A 26033-nucleotide genomic window follows, 5' to 3' on the forward strand; every position below is an offset into this window, starting at 1 on the left:
TCGCAGCTGCCGGGGCTGGTTTCTCCTGCCGCCTCTCTCCTTGGCTTGCAGGTGGCCGCCTCCTCACTGTGTCCTCGCATTAAGGACACTGGGCCCATGATGGGGGCCCCGCCCTCCTGGCCTCATCTAAATCTAGTCACCTCCCAAAGGCCCCCCCAGATACCACCATGTCAGGGGGTGGGGGGGGCTAGGGCCTCAACAGGGATACAGACCTCCCACCCACCCAGCAGGGGCAAGCTGGCTGGTCACAGCAAGAGCAAAGCTGACCCCTCTCTGGACTCCGCCCCAGCCATGCCCTCTGCAGCCGCTCAGAAGCCAGAGCTGCCGAGGGGCGTGGCCTCATGGAGAGTGGAGACCAGGGAGGGACCAGCAGGCTCAGGGTTGAGTGTGGGGGTACCAGCGTCTGGGAGAACTCCAGCTCTCCCAGCCTTGAGTCTTCCCACCTTTGACTCTGTCTGAGCACTGACAACAAAAACAAGCAGGTGGCATCTGGCCGCCTGGCTTCAAGAGAACACCAAGTAATTGGAAAAGAAACAATTGTCCATCCTTTCCGCCATTGTACTTCCAGCCCTCAGCCATGTGCCTGGGACAGAGCATGCGCAGATGGGTGGGTGGATGGAGGACGGATGATGGATGGATGGATGGGTGATGGATGGATGATGGATGGATGGATGGATGGATGGATGATGGATGGATGATGGATGGTGGATGGATGGATGGAGGATGGATGGATGGATGGATGGATGGATGGAGTCAGCCCACCAGACCTGAAAGACAGAATTCAAACACAGTGGGTATAGATACCAAGTACTGGGCAGAGGGGAGGCCAGTGAGATAAGCCCTCACTGTCACCGGAGAGGGGGACACCAGACAGAGAGAGCATCACACGTCATCCAGAGGGTGGAGGTGGCCTCTGTGGAAGGAGACCTGCAGCGGTCCCACATGCAAACACTGCAGGCTCTCAGAGCTCCTCGTCCTCCCCGAGGTCCGCAGGGAGCAAGGACATCCGCCCCACAGAGTGTGTGGCAAGGGCGCGAGACCGGAGACGCTGTCCCCAGACCTGCCCCTCACTCCCCGTTTCCCCCCCCAGGACTGGTCAGCCAACCCCATGTTCGAGCGAAAGGACAACAAGAGAGAGGCCCTGCTGGACCTGGACGGGCGGCTGACCAACCTGAACAAGCGCTACACCGCGGTCAAGGAGGCCGGCCTGCGGATCCAGGCCATGGTCGCGGTGAGGAGCGGTGGGGCCCCGGGCGCCCGCCTGCCTGGCATGGGCGGCAGGGCGGCAGAATCTGTAACCATGGCACCCACGGTCCCAGAGACTCATTTTAAAATGGCACACTCCCCCCCAACGGGGCCTGGGAAGCTGGTTTCTCTTGTTTGGGGTCTGCCCACCTCTGTCCTAAGGGCACCATGGCACGCCCTGCCCTGCACAAAACAGGTGCAGACACCAGACAGCTCCCGACAAGGCCCCCAAGGCTGTCTCCCTGGGGTGAGGGGCTGGAGGCCGCACACTGTGTCAGGCTCTGCTGACTGTCCTACGGTGGTAGCGGCCGCCCGGGTGGAGTGAGGCCCGGTGACTGTGTGAGCCGGGGTCTCCATGGCAGCAGTGAAGTCAGAACGATATGTCTGGTCATTGCCTGCCCTGGGGCCGGCTACTCCTTTCAGCCAATGGTCTCCACAGTCCGAGGGCCCCACCCCTGCTAGTGTGCCCCACCCCCGCACTCTGGGAGCTCCGCCAGGGTCCCTGACAGCGTGGGGTCCTCACACTCTCCTCCCTTGGCCGCCATTTCTCCCGGCGTGCGTGTCACGAGTGTGGAAGGCAGAGCTCTGCCCCAGCCTGCAAACGGGGACATCTGCCTTGGGCTCCGGGGGCTTTCAGGGCAGTGTACAGGGTATCCCTGCACGGGACGCCCGTCTTTGGTGTGAACTCTGAGCCCTGAGCCCACCAGGCCAGCGGGCCTGTCATGGACTGTTCTCCAAGGCAAGTCGTTGCTTGGAAGGGCATTACCCCCCTGGAGTGACCTGAGTGGACCCCAGAACACTTTGGCTTGTTTCCAGATCCTCTCCCCTCACTTTGCCGCCACGCCAGAAGGTCCCACAAAACTAAAATGCTAAACTGAAGAGTTAACCGGTGAACACGTTCATACTCTCAGATGTCGGAAGCAGAGGCCTCGGTCAGGGAAAGGTCCCCAGCATCAGAGCCCAGCCACAGGGCAGCGGGGCCAGGCACCCAGTGGGCCAGAGGCCAGAGGGCCGACGGCCCGATGAGCTTCCCTGTCATGTGCGTTTGTCAGAGGCCCCCCTGCTGCCGTGGTCCTTGGAACTGTTTCTTGCTTTCTGCCACTGAGCTCAACAGGCCTGCGTCTTCTCTTCTCATTAGAATGTAACTGAGAGGACAGACCTGGTCATGTTCATCCTTGTGGTCCCCTGTGGCCTTGGTGTCTTACAGATCACCCATCCATCCACCCACCCCTCGCCCACCATCCACCCACCCACTCATCAGCACGTCCTCTGTCCCAGGCACACAGCCGAGGGCTGGAAGTACAATGGTGGAAAGGATGGTCAACTCTGTCCCCAGGAAGCCTGGCACCAAGGGAAGACACAGACGAGAGACAAAAAGATTAAATAACTCAGTGCTGTCCCCTGTGCCATGACACAAATAATGCATTGCTGGTGGGAACACAGGTGGGGGTGGGGACAGGAACCAATCAGAAGATGAATGGGGGTGGGCAAGGAGGGGGTGAGGAGGTGACATCTGGCCAGACCCTGAAGAGATCAGAGGACGCCAGACCTGGCGAGAGCGGCGGCGCCGTGGGCCTGGAGTGTGGGTTCGAGGGCGGGTGGCCCGCAACGCCGCCTGCTCTGCCCGAAGAGGGGGTGGGCGGGCCAGGGGCTGACAGCTCCCCACCCCACGCGGGTCCGTCCGCAGGAAAACGCGGAGCTGCTCCGGGCGAACACAGCCAGCCAGGCCTGGAAGGACTACGTCAGCTACATCGACAGCTTGGTCCTGGACGAGTTCGACAGCTTCGTCCGCCGGTCTCTGAACTACCTCATGAATAACATGGTGCTGGATGTGAGTGGCCCAGGCAGGGCGCGTCCGCGTGGCGGCGTGGCCGCGTGCATGCGGCCGTGCGTGTCGTAGATAAACGGTACCCACGCCAGGCTCCCGTGGGCACCCACAGGCGACGGTTTCTGGCAAGGGCGCAGGCTGGCGCATTCCAAATAAACAGGTGGACTGAAGCCAGCCAGGGAGGGGAGGGGCCCACTGGTCCCCATTTTAAAAGTGAGAGTCCTGCAGCCCAGACGGTCCTCAGTCCCTGGCACTCGGGACACCTGGCCACCTCCAGTCTGCCATTCCAGAGATGAGCTGGGAGCTGGCCCACCTTGCAGCTGGGTGAAGGTGGGCAGGTGCCCTGTGGCCGCCTCCTGGTGATTGGAAAGATTGAGGCGCCCATCTGTCACTCTGCAGTGAGGCCAGCACTATCTGCCCAGTGGGCTCGCGTGGGGCATCTGGGGACAGACAGGGCCACCCTGGGCATGTGCCTTTTCAGCAGGAACCTCTGGGGGACATGAGGTCTAAGGCCTGGCTGTGACTGGGCCGCACGTGGTGGCCACGGCCACCAGCACTCAGAGGGGAGCCGGCCAACACTCCACGCCTTTTATGCTCTTCATTCATCTCATCCCTGCAGTAACCCAGAGAGGGGACAATTGTTTCTGTTCTAGAAAACGGTTTTTCTCCTCTTTTGTATCTGGGGAAACTGGGAGGTCGGGCCCACATAGCTGGCAAGCAGCAGATACAGGCTTTGAACTGAGGTCATCGGCCTCTGGTCTGTACTCCAGTCCCTATCCTGTCCCGTCCTGCCCTGCCCGAGGCCGCTCCAGCCCCTTCTGGCCCAAGGGCCAAGCATCTGGTTTCACACCATTTGCACCAGGGGCCGCCATGTCCATGGAACTTAGCCCTCCCCCCGTGGAACCTGCAGTGAGCGTGGGGTGTGGGGGCAGGTCGCCCCCTGAGGGCGGGGCGCCGACCCTTGTGACCGCCATTGCAGGAGGGCATCGCGCCGCTGTTCGAGATCCGCATGGAGCTGGGCGAGGAGGGGATGACCTTCAGCCCGTCCCTGGAGGTGGGCTCGGAGCACGGCTTCCTGGCGCTGATCGAGGGCCTCGTCAACGACATCTACAACGCGGCGAAGCTCATCCCCCGGCTGGCCAAGGGCCGGCTGAGCTACAAGGTCAGTCCGGGCTCCCTGTGGCCCCACCTGCCTTGCCGCTGGGGCCCTGGTCGTGTTCCTGGCTCGGCGTGGCCTTCCGGACCCAGCAGTGCCTGGGTGTTGACATTTTAAGTGAGGGTGGCTCAGAGCGCGACCCAGCCCAGAGGTTTCTATCCCCAGGACGACAGACTGGCTCTTTCTCCTCGCTCTTGCCGTCCCGTGCTGCCTCCCAAGGCAGCTTCTCCTTCATGGGCCTGGCTTTCGTCCACAACACCTGCCCACGCACCCCCACGGGACACCCAGAGTGTGCCCGTCCCCCTTCCTGGCGTTTCTCTCCTTTCTGTCACGTGAGCACTGAGGCTCTGTCCACACCGGGCGCTTCAACACATGCGCCTCCACAGCCTCCTGCAGCCCTCGGCTCGAAATGCCACCCGTGCGTAACACGCAGTCAACTCTGGTTGTGGGCGTGGGACTGAGCAGGGAGCTCGGCTCCCCCAGGGGAGTGTCCCTCCAGCATCATTTGCATGACGTCAAAACACAAATTCAGAAAGACCTGTTCTCCCAGCGGAGTGGATTGGCAGGTCTGGCCGGGCCACGCGAGGGCCTCTGGCTGAGCGGCAGGCGTGAGCCAGGGCTGGAACGGTGCCCTGGACACGTTGCTAGGTGTGTGTCGAGGTGTGAACGAATGTTTGGAATGTGATTTCATGCACCGAAACAAACAAAAATCTCTCTCTCTGGGGATGTCCTCTAGGCCGTCAGCACGCTTTCCTCAGGGGCAAGCGGGGCGCTCGCCCCGGGTGATGGGGTGAGGACAGGGGGAGAGGCTTTGTTCTCCACGTCATGCCGTGCGGTTTGAAATTTCTGGTAATGGGCATGGTGCTTACAACAACAAATATTTACAGCCAGGCACTCTACACTGTTAGGGGGAGAGAGAGGTGTGTGTGTGTACACGTGTGCATATGTGTGCATGTGTGCATCTGAGGTAAGGCAAGGACACAGGAACTGCCTGCCCGTCAAGGTCAAAGGTGGCTTCTCAGAGGGGCTTCAAGGAGCTGAGTTGGGAAGGGGAGAGGGGACATCCAGGCGGCAAAAACGGAAAGGTGTCCAGTCTGGCCCAAGTGTGTGCTGTCCAGAGTCCGGAATTGAGCCTGCCACCGGTGGTCAGCTCAGGCCTGGACGTGGGACCCAGCTTGGGCCACTGAGGGCCGGGCCCAGCTGGCGCTCTGGACCCTGGCAGAGCGCACCTCCACAGCACCTCGGCAGGTGCGGTGGGGGTCCCGCCCGGGAGAGGACAGAGGAAAGCAGCTCGCAGTCCTGGTGATCAAGCCAAATCCCAGTGTGCAGGGTCCCCCATCTCCCCTGTGCCTGCAAGGGACGCCATTTGTGGAGGTGACAGTGACACTGAAAGAAATGCTTAACGTCACTCACAGCTCTCCTGGGAAGGAGAGGCACAGAACCCACGCAGCGCCGTGGGGAAGCAGCCGGCTTAGTCGGCGCTCAGGGCAGAGCCCAAGAGAAGGGAGGCCCAGGCCAGGGCCTTACTGGGGTCGGCAGGAAAGGGAGACAGGTGAAGGGGACCACTCAGGTTAGGGTGTCTGCAGCTGCCCGGCCCGGGTGGTGAGGGCCAGGCGACAGCTTCGCCGTGGGCTGGGACAGGCGGGCTCGAACTGGGAGGTGCCCCCGCCTCCCCGCCCTCTCGGAACCGGCTCGCCCTGGGGGAGGCGTCTCCCCCCAACAAGCAAGACTCTTGAAAATGCCAAAGCATGTTAAGATACAGAAAACAAAAGCCACGATTAAGCCCTGACCAGTGTGTCTCGGTAGCTTGGACTTCGTCCTGCAAAGCGAAAGGTCTCTGGTTCGATGCCCGGTCGGGGCACAGGCCTGGGTTTGGGGTCCAGTTGGGTCCCTACAGGGACGAGTACAGGAGGCCACCATGCTTCTCTCGCACGTTAATGTTTCTCTTCCTCTTTCCTTCTCCGTTCCCTCTCTCCGCAAAGAAATACCGTGTTTTGGGGACCATAAGATGCACCTAGGTTTCAGAGGAGAAAAATGGGGAAAAAATTTTAAAGCAAAAAGTGTGCTAAAATATTTAATAACATAAATAACGTAATATTTCACCCATGTCGATGTAAACAAAACTCAACAGCAGCATTAACAACCATTATTCCTCCCAAATGGGGGGGGGGGTACGTCTTATAGTGTGAAAAATGTGGTCAGTAAATGAAACTAAAAAAAAAAGTATTAAGGCCCACCCACACCTTGCCTTGGGGCTCTGGGGAGCCATTAGCTGTCTTTTTGGGGACACCAGTTGGGCCCAGGTTTTGTCACTTAAGACCAGAAAGATCCAGCTCAAGTCATCAAGGGAGACTCCTGTCCCCTCCCCATGCCGGGCCTCATTTCTGGGGCTCCCTGATGACCCCACCTCTGGGCTGCGCCCTCCGCACGAACTCCGTCTACATCCCTGGCGGCCGGTCGTCCTGGGTTCTCTGGACAAAAGTCAGGTTTGGTGTGCCTTCCAGAGGGAGAAGCTTGCAAGTCACTGACTGTCCCCATGTCCCAACTAGAGAGGTCCCCATGTCCCAACTAGAGAGGTCGGTGGCCCTTCCACCAGCAGGGAGACACTCCCCCGGGCGGGGGCCATCCTGTGACTGTCGTGGCCCCGCCCCCCGCAGTCGGACCTGGAAGACATGGCGGACCTCATTGAGATGCGGGAGGAGATGTCCAACACGGTCATCAGCACCCTGAAGGAGGCGGAGGAGTACCAGGACTCCTTCGAGAAGTACTCCTACCTCTGGGTAGACGACCTGCAGGAGTCCATGCGGAGCTTCCTCACCCACGGCCGCGTCGTCAGCCCGGAGGACCTGGACACCCAGGTGGAGGAGTCCGGCCCCAGGACGCCGCCCACCCTGGCCCAGTTCCAGCAGCAGGTGCGTGGGAGCCCCGCCTCCTCCCCCCCCCTCCACCGCCTCCAGCCCCCACAGGGCAGCTCGGCTGGTGGGGCCTGATGCAGAAGGGCCACACAGGGTCGTCAGGGTCATCAGGAGGTATGGGGAAGCGCCCGTCCCATCAGAGCTTCTGTGGGAAGGAGCGGGTAAGCCAGGGCAGGCGGGCTTAGGGTTTGACCAGGCTGAATCCTTGCGGTGGGCTCTGGGGCTGGGGCTGCCCCGAGTGGCCTGGCTCCTGGCCCTAGGTGACCAGGACAGGGGGACAGTCTGGGTCAGCAAGGGCCCAGACGCAAGAGCGTCGAGAATGCGGACAGTGAGACACACGGTGAACGCAGGAACCGCGCCCTTTCTTGGCTGTGCAGTGAGAGAGAGGCCCCGCGCCCTGTGAGCGGAAGCCACCTACCCGCAGCCCTACTGGGCGCACGCCGCCACACAAAGTGGGGCCAGCTGGTGGCTTTCCAGAGATGGCTGGGTGGCCACTTTGCCTCCGCGGCAGTGTCCTGGGGAGCTGGCCTTGCGTGTGACCCCTGCCGCCGGCCTCTGCTGAGCTCAGATACGTGGCGGGGCGCCGGGGCGGCCAGGTGCTGGCCGGAGAGCAGCACGCCCTGCGTGGTCAGGGCCGGTCTGCAGCAGGCGGCCAGGCGGTGACAGGGCCGTGACCCCCAGATCGACTCCTACGAGAAGCTGTACGAGGAGGTCTCCTGGCGGGAGAGCACCCAGGTGTTCAGCGGCTGGCTGCAGTGCGACTGCCGGCCCTTCAAGCAGGCGCTGCTCAACACCATCAAGCGCTGGAGCCTCATGTTCAAGCGCCACCTGAGCAACCACGTGGTCAGCAGGTGGGCGTCCCAGCCGCCGCCCCGCCCACCCCAGGGGGACTCGAGGGACCGCCCCGAGGGCATGGCGAGCGGCCTTCCCTGGGAATGTGCGGTGTCATCCGGTGCCTCCCCCGGGGCAGGTGAGGAGGTGAAGGTCCAGCTCCAGCGGCCCCCCAAAGGGGGTCCCCAGCAGAAGGGGCCACCTGGACACGAGGGGTGCCCCGCTTCTTCCCCCAACACCCACTTAATGGGCACGCAGTGTCGGACCCCGGGTACCAAAGAAACCCCTGGGACCACAGAGCCTGGCAGGGAGGACTGACACAAGATGAAAGTGCCTGTGACCCTGCAGGCACAGGCGACGGCCAGGTGGTGGCCAGGGCCATGAGGGAGAGGCACCAAGCCGAGTGCCACCGGGGGGCCATCAGGGGCCTCTCAGACGTGGCCTCACCCTGGGCTCTGCCCGTCAATGTCAATTAGAGCGGAGCCAGGGGGCACGGGGCGATGGCAGGTGGGGAGGCGGCAGAGGCCCCTCGGCGGACACCGTCCCTCAGTCCACCGCCTCCTCAATGGCCGCAGCCCTCCCCCGTGGAGGGGCGCCTGCCACAGGCTGTTCTCTGGTCCCTTAGCCTCAATGACCTGGAAGCCTTCATGAGAGCCGCCAGGACTGGCTTGACGACGCCGCTCAAGGAGGGGGATTATGACGGCCTCGTGCAGATGATGGGGCACCTGATGAAGGTCAAGGAGAGGCAGTCGGCCACCGACACCATGTTTGAGCCCCTGAAGCAAACCATCGAGCTGCTGAAGACGTACGGGGAGGAGATGCCAGAGGAGACGCACCTGAAGCTGCAGGTGCACAGCCCGAGATGTGTTGTGTGTCTGGGGGGGGCGGGGCGGAGCTTCGTGCATCCTGAGCCGGGAGCCTTGGCCGTGGCCGGAAGAGAGGGCTGTGGTCACGGGGGAAAAGGCCTCCCATGTGGGCCTGTGGCTGGGACCTCCCTTCCGGGCCCAGATCCCCATGGACAGCGAGGAGGGGCAGCACAGAGAACATAGGTCCTGAAGACCCTGCCCCAGTGTCAGTCTCCCCCCAGATCTGGCGGCCTCCCCGCCCTCTCCCCACCCTCTCCCCGCCCTCTCCCCACTCTGTGTCTGGTCACACACACCTGCTCCCCTGCTGTCGGCAATGACCCCCCCATAGCCTAGTGCCCGACACCCCACAGCCAAGGCGGGGCCGGACTGTGGGCAAAGCGGGGAGGAGCCGGAAGGCTNGAAGACCCTGCCCCAGTGTCAGTCTCCCCCCAGATCTGGCAGCCTCCCCGCCCTCTCCCCGCTCTGTGTCTGGTCACACACACCTGCTCCCCTGCTGTTGGCAATGACCCCCCATAGCCTAGTGCCTGACACCCCACAGCCGAGGCGGGGCCGGACTGTGGGCAAAGCGGGGAGGAGCCGGAAGGCTCAGGGCCCGGGGTGCTAAGGGCCAGAAGTGTGTGAGGGCGGTCACCAGGGGCGAGGGGGGGTGCGTGGGGTTGGGGGAGCAGGGTGATAGATGGCGTTAGAGGTGCCCCCTGCCGACAGAAACCACGGGCCAGTCACAGAGGAAAGTAAAACCATGGCCGTTTGTGGGCAGAGAATTTGTGGGCTGGGTTTTTGTTCGTTCAGATGCCGTGTTTGTAAGTAGGGTATTCGCGCAGGCACGAGTGACTCGGAAAACACAGACGTACCTCTGATTGGGAAAGCCATTCCTGAATCGGTGACATCAGGGAAATGGAGGACAGGGTGGTGGCTGCCCAGGCACAGGGTGCGGCGGGGGCGGGCACAGAGGTGACAGCGTCCTTCCCAGCGTCCTTCCCAGCGACAGCTCCGTGTGAGGACTGTGGCGGTGACCACAGGAATCTACACTTGGGATGAGATCGCCTAGGACTACAAGGCACACACACACAGCACATGTGTGTGTGCACACCCACGCACAAGATGTGTGTTCACCCATGCACAACACACGTACAGCACGTGTGGGCACACGTGCACACATGGCTTCCTGTCACCTGGGCGACAGAAACGCACCCCTGCCATCGCCGGGTGTGGCTGCAGAGGCGGGTGTGCAGACGCCACCCCCCGGAGGCGGGAGGCACACGGGCCTGGCTTTGCTCTGCGCGCCGCCTCCTGGGGGCCACAATTACGTCTCGAGGGACAGTGGGTGCAGAGAAGGACAGAGAAGGAGCCGCCCGGCCTCTGCCCGCCGCAGGAGCTGCCGGAGCAGTGGACCAACACCAAGAAGCTGGCCCTCCAGGTGAAGCAGAACGTGGCGCCCCTCCAGGCCAACGAGGTCAACATCCTGCGGAGGAAGTGCCAGCAGTTCGAGGTCCCTCTGCTCCCGGGGGCGGGGCCGGGGGGCGGGGCCGGGGCAGCGGCCTCGGCTCCTGGGAGCGGGCGTGTGACGTCTCCACGCGCCTCTCCCGCAGATCAAGCAGCACGAGTTCAGGGAGAAGTTCCGGCAGGAAGCTCCGTTCACCTTCAGCGATCCTGACCCCTACCGGTCCCTGAACAAGGTAGCGACCGTTGCTCCAGCCCGAGCTGCACAGCGAGCTGGGGACCCCGCTGCTTTCCCGTCTTTCCTCGGGCTGTCATCCCCCATCCAGGCCGGCAGCTGACGCCCTCTCACCTGAATGTCCCACACACCCACCCTGTCCTTCACCCCACCCCATGTCCTAGGTCCCCAACCCCGTTCGAATTCAGCAGTTTCCTGTCCCCAGGCTTAGCACTCACCCATCACCACTGATGCCTTTTGGTCCCTGGCCCACCATGTGCCACCAGTGGCCAAGCCTCACCCTTGCTCTGCTCTGTTCCCACTGTCAAGTTCATGGTTAGCATCCACCATGCAAGTTCTGCAGCCCTGGGCCTGGCATCCCTCAAGCCCAGGCCCCATGGACTCCTCAGGGCTGTCAGGGAGCCCGGGAGCATACCGGGGCCTGCAGATGCCTTCGCTCCCAGCACCCCACCAATCCACACCTCCCCTCACCCCTCAGTGCCACAGGTGTGAGCACAGGGAGCCCCGAACTCTCCCCCCAGGCCATCCCATACTTCCCTGCCCTCAAGCCTCTGCTCTTTTGCTTGCTTAGCTTCAAAGCCCACCATTTCTGAAGGTCCAGGTCCTACCCTTTGCCCGTGGCCTAACCTCCAGTTCCCCAAGCCACAGTGCAGAGGGCCGATCCCTCCTTGGAAGCCAGGGCGTGTCCGCACAGGCTGGGCAGGAGGTGGAGGGCTCCCAGGTGCGCTCTGCCAGGGTGTGTGCGCCCCGCCGGCAGCGCCTCTGCACCGGCACCGGCTCCACACCAAAGCGCCCCAGCATTTCAGGCTCGGTCCGGGGGTTTGAGGTGGCTCTTCCTTCCCTCCTCTTTGCTTACCTAGATTTTTCTAATTTTCAAAGCAACCAAGCACTACCTATGTGATTTTTAATAAGATGAAAAAAAAGATTCGTGTAGCGTCAAAGAGGTGGAGATTCCAGGAAATCAGGAGATCGTAGGAATTTGGTGTAGGAATTCCACGATGTGGAATTCATACCACGTCCACAAAAAGTGGTCCTCGGGCCCCAGCTCACAAAGAGAGACCCCCTTCCCATCAGAGCGGAAGCCAGGGGGCCTGGGAAGGGGGGTGGGAGGATGCTTCCCCCCACCCTGGGACATTTGCCATCACAGTCCTCGTGTGATGAGGGATGAAGGAGAGCGAGCCTGTGGCAGGGGGGAGGGCAGGCGCCCCGACACGGGCGGGCCACCCTGCTCACCCCTCTCCTTGCCCGCCCAGCAACAAAAGAGCATTGCGGCCATGGAGGGGGTCATGGAGGCTCTGTGCAAGTCAGGCAGCCTGTTTGAGGTCGCCGTCCCGGACTACAAGCAGCTCAAGGCTTGTCACAAAGAGGTCCGCCTACTGAAGGAGCTCTGGGACATGATCGTCATGGTGAGCTGGACGGCTGGCCCCGGGACGTGAGTCCGCGAGCAGGCACCCCCTGCCCCCGAGAGGGCTCTCCTGGCCTTCGAGGGAGGTGCCCAAAGGACCGGAGAGGGGTCTCACGTTCCACCACCTCTCTCCTCGGGCCTTCCTCCTCTCCTGCACTCAGCCGCCCTCACCTGTTTCACAACGTTTTCAAGTAAGGGACACACCTGGTCTGTTGGAAAGGAAGACCCCTGTGGCCTTCCTCAGTGTCTCCTATGGATGGGTGGGGGCGTCTCTCTTCCCGGTTTGTAGGGCACCTGCACCTGCTCTCCTCAGCTGCACACGACGGCGGCCCCTTTTCTAATGGTTTTTTTTTCCTCTTGAGTTCTGAGGATTCTTTATAGCGTCTAGAAGCTGGTCCCCAGTCAGGCCTCTGTGTGCACACACAGCTCCCTGAGGTCTGGAGCTGAGCCACACCTCCCTGGACCTGGCCTTGGCCTTGGGGCGGGGGGAGGGAGAGCTCCTGGTGTTGGTGACGCTCAGCCCGGCAGTCTTTTGCGTGGGTGGTGACTTCTGTGTCAAATCAGAGAGCCCTTGGTCTGCGTTCTAGAGATTTCTCCCATGCCTTTTTCTTAAGGGTTGTACTGGGCCGTGTTTCACAGTTAAGTCCCTGATCCACGGTGAGTCAGTCTTTGTACAAGGGGTGAGGTGTAGGCCGAAGTCCGTGTCTCCGCCTGGGGGTGTCTGTGGGTCCAGCACCCCTTGTTGGGAAGGCGGGTCTCCCTCCGCCGAGTTGCTTCCGCGCCGTTATCAGAAACCGGCTGAGCCTGTTCACGTGGAGCTGTGCTCGTGGGTTCCCTGTCCTCTCCTGCCGTCGTGCCCAACCCTGCGCGATGCTGCAGTCTCATCGCCGAGCCATCTGTCCGTGAGGCTAATGGCGGGTGGAGTGACTCCTGCCACTTGACTGTTCTCTTTCCAACACCCCTGCCACTTCCAGGGCTCGTACTTGTCCGCACAGATTGTAGAACAAGCTTGTCCCACCTGCAGAAAACCAGCCTTGTCGGGGTTTCTGTAGGACTTGCATTAGATTGACTTCCTCACTGCACTGAGTCTTCTGGTCCGAGAACGTGGTTTGTGCCCCCACCTCCTTGGGGCTCCTGTGACTGCTTCCAATCGGTAACCTCCACGCGAAGACCCTGTGCAGGCGCCATTCCGTTAGATCTGACTACCTCTCTTTTCTCTCTCTTGGTGTGACTGTGAGTGGTACTGAGCTTTCGGTTTTGGTTCTCACATGTGTGTTTCGGTGTGCACAGACATGATGGAGTTTTGTGTGTCGGCTTTGTGTCTTGTAATCTGGCTGAATCCCCTTAGTGGTTGTAGGGGTGTTTTTTCAAAGAGATTCTTTGGGAATTTCTGCACAGATAATAAGACTACCTCCTTCCTTTCCAACAGTGTCTTGTGTTTGTTTTCTTGCCTTATCACAGTGGCTAGAACTTCAGTACTAGGTTGGTGAGAGTGATGTGAGCAGACACCCTTGCCTCAGAGAACGTGTTTCACCACTAAGCAGCGTAACCAGCGATACATTTTAAAGCTGAGAGAGTGCTCCGTTCCTATTTTCTGAGAGTTTTGGTCAGGAATGGGTGTTGGATTTTGTCCAAGGTTCCTCTGTGCCAGCCGATGTGACGGTGTGACTTTTCTTCTCTGATATGGACGGTGATGTTGATTGATTTTCGGCTGTCGGAACAAACCCTGTCTGGTCGTGGCTTATGACTCTTTCCAGGTGTCGTTCGATTCCGCTTGCCGACCGCGTGTTGAGCGTTTTGCACCTGAGTGCACAGGGGTTTGGTCTGGAGTTTCCTTGTGACGTCTTTGGTTTCGGCACCAGGGCAATGCTGGACCCGTGGCGTGGGTTGACGGGTGTTCTCGTCTTTGATTTTCTTGAAGAGACTGTGTGAAATTGGTGTGAATTCTTCTTTAACTGTTTGATAAAGTTTTCAGGAAAGCCACCTGGGCCTGGAGGGTTTTCTTCTGGGAGGTTTTGGGTACGAATTCCAGTTCTTCAGGGAGCACAGCCCGCTGGGCTGCCTGTCCCCCTGGGCGAGAAGCTCGGCGGCGAGTGGGGTAACTCGTGGCCTTCAAGGAGCTGGTCCGTCTCCTCCGCGCTGTTTGGTTCATGAGGGCGGAGCTGCCCTGGTTTCCCCTCGTCCCCCTCTCCAGTGGCCTCCCCTGATACTGGCGATTCAGGCCTTCCCTCTGGCCACCTCTGGCAGCGGGACAGGAGGTCATAAATGATCAATTTTATTGACTTTTCAAAGAACCAGCTGCGTAGTCAGTACTTTGTCTCCATTGTTTTACTAAGTTCATTTTCACTGGTGTCTGGTCCTATCTTTATTATTATTCCCTCCCTTCTATTTGCTGTGGGTTTACTTTGCTCTGTTTTTAGTTTCTTGATTTGATTTTTACCGGTTTGAGACTTTGTGTCTTTTCCGGTGTAAACTGTCAGTGTTGTAAATAAAGCTCACGGCTCCGCGTTGGCGGTGTCCTGCCTGTTTCCACGTTGCCTTCAGCTCTGTGCGGCCTTTGATTTCCCCTGAGGTGTCCTCTCCAGCCTTGGATTGTTTGGAAGTGTGCTTTTAATTTCTGAACGTTTGGGGGCTTTCCTGTTGCCTTTCTCCTCCAGGGTCGAGTTCGCTTCCGCGAGACCAGAGAGCGCTCGCTGTAATTTCCACCGCCGTTCCTTTGCCCTGGGTCACCGTGTGGCGCGGGGTGTGGTCCCGCTTGGCGGGCGTTCTGTGGCACCTGAGAGGGAAGGCATGGACCGCTCTCGTCGGGCGGGGTGTCCTAAGGGCGTCAGGCCCTGTGGCTGAACCTGTAGCCCAGGCCTTCTGTGTCCTGATTTTCTGCCAAAACATATAGTTTATCTGCCACCCTTCAAGCTGTGTCTTTCAAAGTCTGACGTTTCTATCTTTCAAGCCGTGTCTTTGCAGCGAGTTTGTCTCCCCTCCCACTTGAGCGAACTCAGTTATTAGTTCCACACAGTCCCCACTGGTGCTCGCCCCGCAGTAGCAGTGGAGAAGGGGGAAGGCGTGGGGGGGGGGGGCCCCACCTCNCCACGTTGCCTTCAGCTCTGTGCGGCCTTTGATTTCCCCTGAGGTGTCCTCTCCAGCCTTGGATTGTTTGGAAGTGTGCTTTTAATTTCTGAACGTTTGGGGGCCTTCCTGTTGCCTTTCTCCTCCAGGGTTGAGTTCCCTTCCGCGCGACCAGAGAGCGCTCGCTGTGACTTCCACCACTGTTCCTTTGCCCTGGGTCACCGTGCGGCGCGGGGCGTGGTCCCGCTTGGCGGGCGTTCCGTGGCACCTGAGAGGGAAGGCATGGACCGCTCTCGTCGGGCAGGGTGTCCTGCGGGCGTCAGGCCCTGTGGCTGAACCTGTAGCCCAGGCCTTCTGTGTCCTGATTTTCTGCCAAAACATAGTTTATCTGTCAACCTTCAAGTTGTGTCTTTTAAAGTCTGACGTTTCTATCTTTCAAGCTGTGTCTTTGCAGCGAGTTTGTCTCCCCTCCCACTTGAGCGAACTCAGTTATTAGTTCCACACAGTCCCCACTGGTGCTCGCCCCGCAGTAGCAGTGGAGAAGGGGGAAGGCGTGGGGGGGGGGGGCCCATCCTCAGTGGCTCCCCCTGCAGGTCAACACCAGCATCGACGACTGGAAGACCACCAAGTGGAAGAACATCAATGTGGAGCAGATGGATATCGACTGCAAGAAGTTCGCCAAGGACGTGAGGTCCCTGGACAAGGAGATGCGGACCTGGGACGCCTTCGTGGGGCTGGACAACACCGTGAAGAACATGATCACGTCCCTGCGCGCCGTGAGCGAGCTGCAGAACCCCGCCATCCGGGACCGCCACTGGCAGCAGCTGATGCAGGCCACCCAGGTACCACCGGCCGCGCGTGGGGGGTGCTGCCTCCCGGCCGCAGATGCTGCCGGCCTGGGCTGCTCGGCGGGTGTGTGGGGCTGGGGGCCATCCGAGGCCTGTGTGGACAAGGCAGCGTCACGTGCACGTGGGCCCCAGGCTCCGAGCAGTCTGCACTGTGCTGACTGCTCTCCGGTCGCCATCCTGGGATTCTGAATTTTCTAACAAAGGGCCCCATGGTCTCCACTTCGACCTGGGCCCCACCAGATGCATAGCCTGCGCTGGCTGTAGGCTGAGTGTCACTCAGGAAGTCTTGGGGGGATGAACGGTTCCTGGGTCCCCTCTGCCCTCCAGGAGCACTATCCCTGTGCCCAGACCTTCCCAAGGATGTCTCCTAGCAGGGGGGGTCCTGGCCTTGACCCCCCAGAAGGCCAGTGGGAACGCACCCCCCCACCAGCTAATATTGAGCAAAGCTGTGTCTGACAGCCCCCCCGGAAGGGCCCCCACGTAGATGTCAGGGATGGAAGGAGAGAAAGCATGGCCCTGTTCTCACGGTAAGCAGACAAAGAACCCACGGCCACGCAGTCACACTGGAGCAGGGCTGTGGACTGGATGTTCCTCGATGATTCTGGTTGCTGGGAGGAGGCCGTCCCTCCAAGGGGAGAAAGGAGTGTGCACAGTGTGGCCTGGGCCTCAGGGGAGACTCCAGGACAAGTGGAGGGGGCCCGGGGGCCCGGGCTCCATGCCTCTCTGCCTTGCAGTCACAGGGCCTCCTGCCACGTTTCGGACCCCTCTGTTCTCCTGTGAGAGCGCCTGCCCTGGGCCTGAGGCCCCACAGGGTCAGGCAGGGTGAAGTCACCCCACGATCCTTCGTATCTGCAGAGACCTCACGTCCAAATAAGGCAGCATGCTGAGGTCGGGGGCGGGGCATGAATTTGGGGGTCCCCATTCAACCCACCGCAGGAGGGTTCTGCCATGACGTGGCTCCGGGGGGAGGAAAGGCGGGGCCGGGGGAAGCAGCTCACCCACCCTGGGCAGCCCAGGCGCTCCCTGACCTTGTCTCTGTGAGGGACAAAGGCGTCCCCGCTGGAGTGCAGGTGGCCCCACGCTGGATGTGCCGGCTTTTCCTGCCCAGGTGAAGTTCCAGATGTCGGAGGACACCACGCTGGCGGACCTGCTGCAGCTGAACCTGCACAAGTTTGAGGACGAGGTCCGCAACATTGTGGACAAGGCAGTGAAGGAGTCCGGGATGGAGAAGGTACCTTTGACGATGAGTCAATTGTAGGGCATTTCACAATCACAGAAAAGAAACCTGTGCCCTTTACCATGCCCACCCCCACCCCCTGGCTCCAGCTCTATGTGGCCCCTCACCCACTTTCTGTCCCTGTAGCTTTGTCTGCTCAGAGCGTTTCCACAACGTGTGGCCTCCGTGCCTGCCTTCTTCCCCTCGGCATCACGTTCTGGAGGTGCATCCACACAGTAGCGTGTGTCAGAACCTCATTCCTTTTCACGGCTGTGTAATATTCCGCCGTGCGTGTGGACGGGCCACGCTGTGTCTCTCCACCATCTGCTGATGGACATTTTGGTGGTTTCTGCCTTTTGGCCGCCATGTGTAACGTTCGGGGACACTTTGACTTTCTTAAATAGGCCCCTCTTGGCACCTCGTGCCTGGCGCTCACCGCGCACCGCCTCCCTCCCCCGCAGGTGCTGAAGGCGCTGGACAGCACCTGGTCCACCATGGAGTTTGAGCACGAGCCGCACCCACGGACGGGCCTCCTGATGCTCAAGTCGGACGAGGTGCTGGTGGAGACGCTGGAGGACAACCAGGTGCAGCTGCAGAACCTGATGATGTCCAAGTACCTGTCCCACTTCCTGAAGGAGGTGACGAGCTGGCAGCAGAAGCTGTCCACCGCAGACTCGGTCATCTCCATATGGTTCGAGGTCCAGAGGACCTGGAGCCACCTGGAGAGCATCTTCGTGGGCTCCGAGGACATCCGCGCCCAGCTGCCGGAGGACTCCCAGCGCTTCGACGACATCGACAGGGAGTTCAAGGTCGGCGCGGCCATCTCGCCCCTGCCTGGGCATGTCCAGAGATGGCTGTGCTGGAGAAGCAGGGCTCCTGACACCTCGGCGGGCCCCTTCTGTCCCCAGGCCTTGATGGAAGATGCGGTGAAAACGCCCAACGTGGTGGAAGCCACCAACAAGCCCGGCCTCTACAACAAACTCGAGGACCTGAAGAAGAGGTAGGTGTCCGTGTCTGGCCAGACCAGGGACGGCCCAGCGCGGGAACCCGAGGCCTGGCCAGGGCGAGGCAAAAGCGCCCCAGGGGAGGGGTCCCACGCCCCTGCCCTGGGAGCTGGTGCTCCCAGCCACACTGGGCGGGAGGGAGGGAGGGACAGCTGTACAGATTACACTGCACTCTCTCCCATCAGGGACACCTGCCCACGGGGCGGGGGCTGGGGGAGAGTGGGCACGGCCGGTTGGGAGGCAAACCTGGGCCGTGAACAGCAGACAGGGTGTCCCCGGCTCCCAGTCCACGTGCCAGGCTGGCCTGGACGAGGCCCCTCTGTGCCCTGGGCCTCAGCGGCCTCGTCCCCCACTCCCTAGGCTGGCTGTGTGCGAAAAGGCCTTGGCCGAGTACCTGGAGACCAAGAGACTGGCTTTTCCGAGGTTCTACTTTGTGTCTTCGGCTGACCTCCTGGACATCCTCTCCAACGGAAATGACCCCGTGGAGGTAGGCGGCCCGCCACTGCCAGCGGGCCCCATGCTCACCGCATCTGGGTAACCCTGGGATTGTGGAGCAGTGTCCCCGATGTCCCTGGGTCCCCTCCATGAGGTTGTCCACACCAGAAACCCCCGGGGCCCAGCCATGGCAGGACCATGAGACTCACCGGGAACCCTGCCTTTTGCCTCCCCGGCCTCGTTTTCCTCACCTGGAAAGTGGGTTCCATGCCGGGGGCTGAGGGAGCGGCCCCTCACTAGGCAGCCCTTGGACTCCTCCCCTCCTCCCACCCATAAAGCCCGCCTCTGGGCCAGGAAGAAGAGGTTCCTGGAGAGGGAAGGGTTAACTGACCAAGGAAAAGAAATGTTCAGGAACAGCCACAGGTCTGCAGCCAGGGTCCCCAGGGCTGGCTCCTGCGTCCTGCCTCAGAGCAGTCCCCACTGTCGCTTCGGCTGGCTACTCACGTTAGCAAACGTTGACCAGAGAAGGGGGAGTATATCCACCCCCGGAAAGGAAGGCTCTTCAAAATGCCAGGGAGCAGGGGCTGCCGGTGCCCCTCGGAGCCCCTCAGTCGCAGAACTCCACTGTCGCCCCCACGCCCCGCCCAGGTGAGCCGCCACCTGTCCAAGCTCTTCGACAGCCTGTGCAAGCTCAAGTTCCAGCTTGGCGAGGACGGGAAGCCACTCAAGTGTGGGCTGGGCATGTACAGCAAGGAGGACGAGTACATGGACTTCGACAGCGAGTGCGACCTCTCGGGGCAGGTGAGTGCGGGCACAGGTCACAGGCTGGCCGGGCAGGGGCTCGACCCCCACGACAACAGGGCAGCGGGTGTGAGAGCCCACAGCCTTCAGACAGGAGGGCTGCCACCGGTCCGTGACGGTCCCTCTGCCCTCTCCCCTGTGCCTTAATAGACTAAGCATGTAACGAGCTCGATTCTAAGGTCCCCAGCACAGCCCCGCCCCACAGGGTGGGTGTCTCGAAAAAGAGAGAAAAGAATGGACAGGAGGGGAGAAAAGAGTTTAACGGAAGGCACCGGAGTTTTCTGTGGCTCTGAAGGGGGTTGCGCACACCTGACTCACGTTCTAGCTCCTGTTCGGGGAGAACTATTGGCCTCATCCCTTGGAGAGGCTGCGGAGGTCCCCTGACCTTGGAGACCCCATGTCCCTTTCCATCCTGGCCAGCCTTCCCCCTGACCACTCGTTGCCCAAGAATTAACTGATAGAGCAACTGAGCCAGTGTTGCCATTAGCCTTAAGCAAAATGCGATTCAGAGGGCAGTCGGTTTCGGGGAAAAAATCTCACACAAGAGCTTTGGCAACATGGACTCAAGTGCCGGCTGCCGTGGCAGGTGGCGGGTGGCGGGTGGTGGGCTGTGGCCAGATCCATCCATCTCCGAGTGGTCAGACCCGCTCCTCGGAGTGACCGCAGGCCACAGCAGGGGCTGCCCGAACGGGATAAACGGGTGGTTAAAGAGAAAGAGTGACACGATGAACCCCCACCCCAGTAGCAGGCAGTTGAGGGTTTGTGTTTAAAATACAAACAAGGCTTGTTGACAAGTCTGTCCTGCGTGTCAGTCTTGGACCCCGAGACAACGCTGGTGAGGAGCAGGGGGTCGCCATCCGTCAGAACCTGCTGGGAACCCAGGGGCGGCGGGGAGGGGCACAGGTGCAACAACCTGGAGCACCAGCTGCGATGTGAGCACAGCGACGCCTGCTCACCCCTGGGCTTTGGGCTTCCCGACCCCACTTTTCCCACTGGTCATTCTTCCTTCTTCTCCTCCATGTGTTCACCCCTGAGATGTGACAAATACTCGGTATTTTTTAAAGTTCTTATCAGAGGGGAAGGGAGTGAGAGAGGGAGAGAAACATCAACACGTGGTTGCCTCTCACACGGTGGTTGCCCCCTACTGGGGACCTGGCCTGCAACCCAGGCATGTGCCCTGACTAGGAATGGAACCAGCAACCCTTTGGTTCACAGGCTGGTGCTCAAGCCACTGAGCCACGCCGCCCAGGGCCAGTTTTTTAAATAATAAAGCAAGTCGTTAGATGCGTTCATGGCCTCTCTGGTCAGTGTGGCTCTGGTCCGCAGGTGGAGGTCTGGCTGAACCGCGTGCTGGACCGCATGTGCGCCACGCTGCGGCACGAGATCCCCGAAGCCGTGGTGACGTACGAGGAGAAGCCCAGGGAGCAGTGGATCTTTGACTACGCGGCCCAGGTGTGCGGCCGGCGGGGACGCGCGCCGAGCGGGGCGGCCGCCGGCCACCCAGGCCCTGGGTGCTCCGCGCCGCTCACCGCGCGCCGTCTGCCTGCAGGTGGCGCTCACGTGCACCCAGATCTGGTGGACCACGGAGGTGGGGATGGCGTTCTCGCGGCTGGAGGAGGGGTACGAGAACGCCATCAAGGACTACAACAAAAAGCAGGTGTGGCGGCCGAGGGCAACTGCCCGGAGCGCGGAGACTCCCCGCGGGCGCGAGTCCGATACTGCCCCCCCTCCCCCCCGTGGTTCTCTCCCGTAACCGCTTCGCAAAGACTCGCTTGAATTTCTGGTCTGGAAATTATCACGTGCTACCACGGGGCTATTCTGAAAGATCTTGATTAGGAATTTTAAAACTAAAGATAATTTTTAAAAGGAAGAAGGAAAAGCTACTCATAATCCATCCCCAGATACAACTGCTTTCAAAAGTGTTACTACCTAATTATTATTCTAATATTGTTTTAATACTATCCCTTAATATATACTACATAAATGCTACGTATTAAACATATGTAACATTGTTACTGTAATCTTGTGTTCATATAATTGGCTTGTATGTAAAAATACGCATCCAACACCTTTCTTTCTATGACTTTTGTTGTTTTCCAACGCTTTGCAATCCAGTGTTTTCACTTAATATCCACCTCCTTCCGCGGCACCAGATTTTCTCCTCCTGAGTCATTTTCAGGGGCACGGGGCGGGGTGGCTGCTGCACGGCTGTCCCGCCCGGAGGTGGGGGCTCTCGAGAACTTGTTTCTACGTTTCATTACTGAGAACGAGAGCGGGGTGGTCTCCCGCACCGGGTCGGGGTGAGCTCGCGGGAACCACCCGGCGAGGGGCGGGCGCCACCTAGCGTCCAGCGACGGGGCCTTCGCTCCCGCAGATCAGCCAGCTGAACGTGCTCATCACCCTGCTCATCGGGAACCTCAGCGCTGGCGACCGGATGAAGATCATGACCATCTGCACCATCGACGTGCACGCGCGCGATGTGGTGGCCAAGATGATCACGGCCAAGGCACGCGCGCTGGGGGTTAGGGGGGCCCTGGGGAGTCAGCTTGTCCCTCATGAAGACTGGCCCCTGCATGGGGGAGGGGGTGCGAGAGGGCGCCCCTGGGCTCCTGGGCCGAGGGACAGGCCTGGGACAAGCTGGGCCCCGGATCGCCCCGCAGGTGGAGAGCTCCCAGGCCTTCACCTGGCAGTCCCAGCTGCGGCACCGCTGGGACGACGAGAAGCGGCACTGCTTCGCCAACATCTGTGACGCCCAGATCCAGTACTCGTACGAGTACCTGGGCAACACGCCTCGGCTGGTCATCACGCCGCTGACTGACAGGTGAGGACGCCCGGGGCCTGCCCCTGGGGCCGCCGTGCCCGACCCTGGACCTCTTGGGAGAGGAAGTTGCAGGTTTATCGGTTGGGTCTTTCCCACGATTCTTCCCGCTGTCGGACCCAAAGGTCCCGCTGCGGCTGGAAGAACCGGGCACCTGGGTCGGGTGCACTGCCGTTAGAACTGCCAGGTGCGGGCCTTGGGTGCTGCGTTCCAGTTCTGCCGCTCCCACACTGGCTGTGTGACCTCGGGGGAGTTGCCCAACCTCTCTGAGGGCCCGCACTGTGGGGACACTATGGCATGACTCCTCATGAGCCCTGCTTTTGCGGAGCAGGCCCTCCGGGAATGCCGTGTCCCCCTTGTGGCCTGGCACGGCGCTCGCTCCTCAGTCGCATGTCAAGCCCTTCCCTGCCTGTGGGGCTGGGCAGGTGTCACGGAAGCCACAGTACAAGAGCAGCAGACCACTGGGAGTCCTGGCACCGGTGCGAACAGGGGTCCCTTACAGGTGCTACATAACCTTGACCCAGTCCCTCCACCTGATCATGGGTGGGGCCCCCGCCGGCCCGGCTGGGACCGGGAAGACGGAGACGACAAAGGACCTGGGCCGGGCCCTGGGCACCATGGTGTACGTCTTCAACTGCTCGGAACAGATGGACTACAAGGTGCGCCCCACAGTCACAGGCAGTGCCCCAGGCCCCCTCGAGGACACAGCTCCCACCCCAAGTGGGCTCCAGATTCCTGCGGGCTGCCAGCTGAACCCAGGAAGGGACACCAGGCCCCAGGTGGCTGAGGGCCTCCGCCCCGCAGACAGGCCAACTGCTGAGGTCCTGCTGGTGGCCTTGGCCCCCTGGGAGGCTGGGGCCTCTTGAGCACGAGGAGAGTGTCCGGGAGAGGCCCCGAGGGCTGACAAACCAGCCCCAGTCTCCCGCCCTGCCTGTGAAGGGAGCCGCATGTGCGTGAGGAACCATCCTGACTACCCCCAGTTAGGGCGTCTGGGCCAAGCCCCCACCCCAGGAGGCTCTGGGTGCCAAGGCCTCACAGAGGAGGAGGGGCTTTCCCTGGCACCCACCCCACAAGGTAGTCACCCCCTCCGGAGAGTGGGCCATCCTGCATGCCAGCTTCCCCGGGGCCCCAGTGCTCCTGGGCCTGACACTCGGCCCCCTGGGTGTGGCTGGAGGCTCAGGCCAGCTCGCAGCGTCCCTTGCTCCCCTTCTCCTCCCAGTCCTGCGGCAACATCTACAAGGGCCTGGCCCAGACCGGGGCCTGGGGCTGCTTCGACGAGTTCAACCGCATCTCCGTGGAGGTCCTGTCGGTGATTGCCGTGCAGGTAGGGCCGCCGGGCTCCCTGGTCCCGTCGGCGACCCACGGCTCTGCCAGCTTGGGGAGGGTGAGCCTTCCTGCCGTGCGTTCCTTCAGCCCAACGGAGGGGCACAGAGGTGGGTGCGGCAGCCCGTCCTTCAGGGGCCCACGCGGTGGTTGGACAAACAGAAGCAGGAACCGTGAGGAAGCGCTGTGGCGGCATCCACGTGACTGAGTAGAAGATGAGGGTGTAATTAACTTTGCTGGGGGACGGGGACAGAGGGTTCTGTTTCAGGTATCAGTGGAGCTGGGTGTTGAAGGATGCATAGGAGTTCGTCACGTTGACGAGGGGGCTGGGGAAGAACAGGAAGGCAAGGGAGAAAAGCAGAAAAGGAGGAAATGTGCCTCTTGTTTTGGGGACACTTGAGCGTGAGCGCAGGACGTGAGCGGGGAGGGGGGACGCGGCGCAGCTGGGCCTTCGGGTGGGGCAGCACCCCCTGTCGCCCGTGTGTGCCAAGGCCCGCGTGTTTGGGGGAGCGAGTCTGTGTTTGGGACAGATGCCTCAGGCCACCCATGGGCTCCCTCAGGGAAGCGAGGCCAACCTCGGAGTCCAGAATTAGCGCCAATATTCCGGAAGGCTCCGGAGTCTGGGTGCTGCTGCCATTGCCGCCCTCCCCCACCCCACAGTGCACAGATGGGTAGACTCGAGCCCACTGGGGCCGGGCCTTGCAGACCACGGGGGAGGCGAGGCTGCAGGCAGGCGGAGCGGCCCCTCGGTTACCCCAGCTGTGGGACGAGCAGGGGGCCTGGATACTCGGGTAAAGCCTGGCTTAGGGTGACTGATTTTTCTGCCCAGTTCCCTGCTTGCCAGTGATGCAACCTCTGTGCCCCCTTCCCTTCCTGCTCTATAAAATGGGCTCCTTGACATGTGTTTGCCGGCAAGTCAGCCACGAATGCGGGGCACCCACACCCTGCACTGTGGGTTGGGGCCCCCCAGCCCCAACGCAGTAGCAGGGTACTGATCCCCCTCCCTCAGCCCCAAAGTCAAATGCCACCCATACTTCCATGGAACCTTCTCAGGCACTAACTGTTTGTTGCCAGGAATGAAGGAGTGAGAACTGGAACAGAAGGTAAGGGGGGGCCTCGCCCACAGGTGACTCAGCAAAATGTTCTCAGGGGTCCCGCCCCCGCCAGACCCTAGTCCCCAGCCCTGGTCCCCGAGGAAACAGACTCTAGCAGTCAGGCCTTAAACGGTTTCAACCTTGGGCGTGGGTGCCCTCACGTGGTGGTGAGGAGGTTTGCAGCTGCCTCCCCCCCGCACTGAGATCCCCTGTAATTCAGAGGTCACCCAGGGAACTGGCTTCCTTCAGCCCTGTCCCATGCACAGGTAGGTGGCTGCCGTCAGTCACTGCAGCCAGAGTGGGAACAGGACTTGTGAGACAGCCAGAAAGTGGGACAGCACACGGCAATGACCGGGGCACAGACACAGCAGCACCCTGGGGGACTCCCCAGGGCATTTTGCTGGTGACAAAGGCCCATCTAGGGTGACACAGGCACAAGCTGTTCATGAAATGACAGAATTGCAAACAGGTCGTGCAGGTCAAGGAGAGGCTGGGGGGAGGGGGGAGAGTGTGCTGCAGAGGGGACAGGAGGGTCCTCTCGGTGACAGAAGCATCCCAGGTCTTGACTGTCCGCTGAGGTTGAGGGCGACGCTGCCTCTGGGGCTGGGGGGTGGGTGCCCATGGAGCCTCGGTGTGCGGTCTCACAACGGCACGCCCATCTAGGACCATCTCCAACCATACAGTGTAGTTTACACAAAGGGAGGCTGGGGCCCTCTGCCAGTCCACAGCCCCCACACTCGGCGACGCCAAGGAAGCCGGCCACGCCCGCACCGCTGTGTCTGTGTGCCCGTGGTCTAGGTCAAGTGTGTCCAGGACGCCATTCGGGCCAAGAAAAAGACGTTCAGTTTCCTGGGGGAGATGATCCGCCTCATCCCCACCGTTGGCATCTTCATCACCATGAACCCCGGGTACGCGGGCCGCACGGAGCTGCCCGAGAATTTGAAGGCCTTGTTCAGGTGCGTGCCAGGAAAGGCAGGGGGTGGGGTGGGGTGTGGAGCCGGGAGAGAGAAGACCCAGGCCAGACGGCATCCAGCAGGCCACGGCCCCCTGAGGAGCAGACGGTGTCTCCTGCTCTGTCCACCTCGGTCAGGGGTCCCCACCGAGGCCATGGGAAGCAGGGTTCAGGGCAACTCTCAGAAGCGGGCCCAAAGGCACCCAGCGAGTAGAATGAAGGAAGAATGGGAGGTGGGGAGAAAGGAGGGGAGGGGCTGGGAGCATCTAGACCAGTGATACCATTGGCCCACCCCCACCCACAAGTGAAGTGTGCACCTGGGCGGGGAGGGGGGAGGAGGGAGTGGGGTCTGGGCGGAAGAGGAGAAGCCAGGGCTGACCCCACGGACCCCACAGGCCCTGCGCTATGGTTGTCCCTGACTTCGAGCTGATATGTGAGATCATGCTGGTGGCCGAGGGCTTCCTGGAGGCCCGCCTGCTGGCCAGGAAGTTCATCACACTCTACACCTTGTGCAAGGAGCTGCTCTCCAAGCAGGTGGGTGCTGGCGGCGTCCTG

The 26033-nt window shown here is 61.2% G+C and overlaps 1 protein-coding gene across 1 annotated transcript in view; it reads left to right on the plus strand.

The window, feature by feature from the left end:
• The window catches only part of DNAH17 (dynein axonemal heavy chain 17), an 84036-nt gene that overhangs the window by 12490 nt on the left and 45513 nt on the right, over positions 1 to 26033 (plus strand). The window contains exons 16-38 of the mRNA XM_037064365.1: positions 1091 to 1231; positions 2933 to 3076; positions 4053 to 4235; positions 6887 to 7141; positions 7826 to 7995; positions 8601 to 8823; positions 10214 to 10330; positions 10431 to 10517; positions 11770 to 11922; positions 15581 to 15829; positions 16944 to 17066; positions 17513 to 17860; positions 17960 to 18051; positions 18416 to 18542; positions 19139 to 19291; positions 20618 to 20743; positions 20841 to 20948; positions 21666 to 21797; positions 21952 to 22112; positions 22612 to 22768; positions 23329 to 23433; positions 25325 to 25482; positions 25874 to 26012. Coding sequence (XP_036920260.1) covers positions 1091 to 1231; positions 2933 to 3076; positions 4053 to 4235; positions 6887 to 7141; positions 7826 to 7995; positions 8601 to 8823; positions 10214 to 10330; positions 10431 to 10517; positions 11770 to 11922; positions 15581 to 15829; positions 16944 to 17066; positions 17513 to 17860; positions 17960 to 18051; positions 18416 to 18542; positions 19139 to 19291; positions 20618 to 20743; positions 20841 to 20948; positions 21666 to 21797; positions 21952 to 22112; positions 22612 to 22768; positions 23329 to 23433; positions 25325 to 25482; positions 25874 to 26012 — 3651 coding nt within the window. The remainder of the gene's footprint in view (positions 1 to 1090; positions 1232 to 2932; positions 3077 to 4052; positions 4236 to 6886; positions 7142 to 7825; positions 7996 to 8600; positions 8824 to 10213; positions 10331 to 10430; positions 10518 to 11769; positions 11923 to 15580; positions 15830 to 16943; positions 17067 to 17512; positions 17861 to 17959; positions 18052 to 18415; positions 18543 to 19138; positions 19292 to 20617; positions 20744 to 20840; positions 20949 to 21665; positions 21798 to 21951; positions 22113 to 22611; positions 22769 to 23328; positions 23434 to 25324; positions 25483 to 25873; positions 26013 to 26033) is intronic.

The sequence above is a fragment of the Sturnira hondurensis genome, unplaced genomic scaffold, assembly GCF_014824575.4.
Source record: "Sturnira hondurensis isolate 20B ecotype Veracruz unplaced genomic scaffold, ASM1482457v3 Scaffold0001221, whole genome shotgun sequence".
NCBI classification, from domain to species: Eukaryota; Metazoa; Chordata; class Mammalia; order Chiroptera; family Phyllostomidae; genus Sturnira; species Sturnira hondurensis.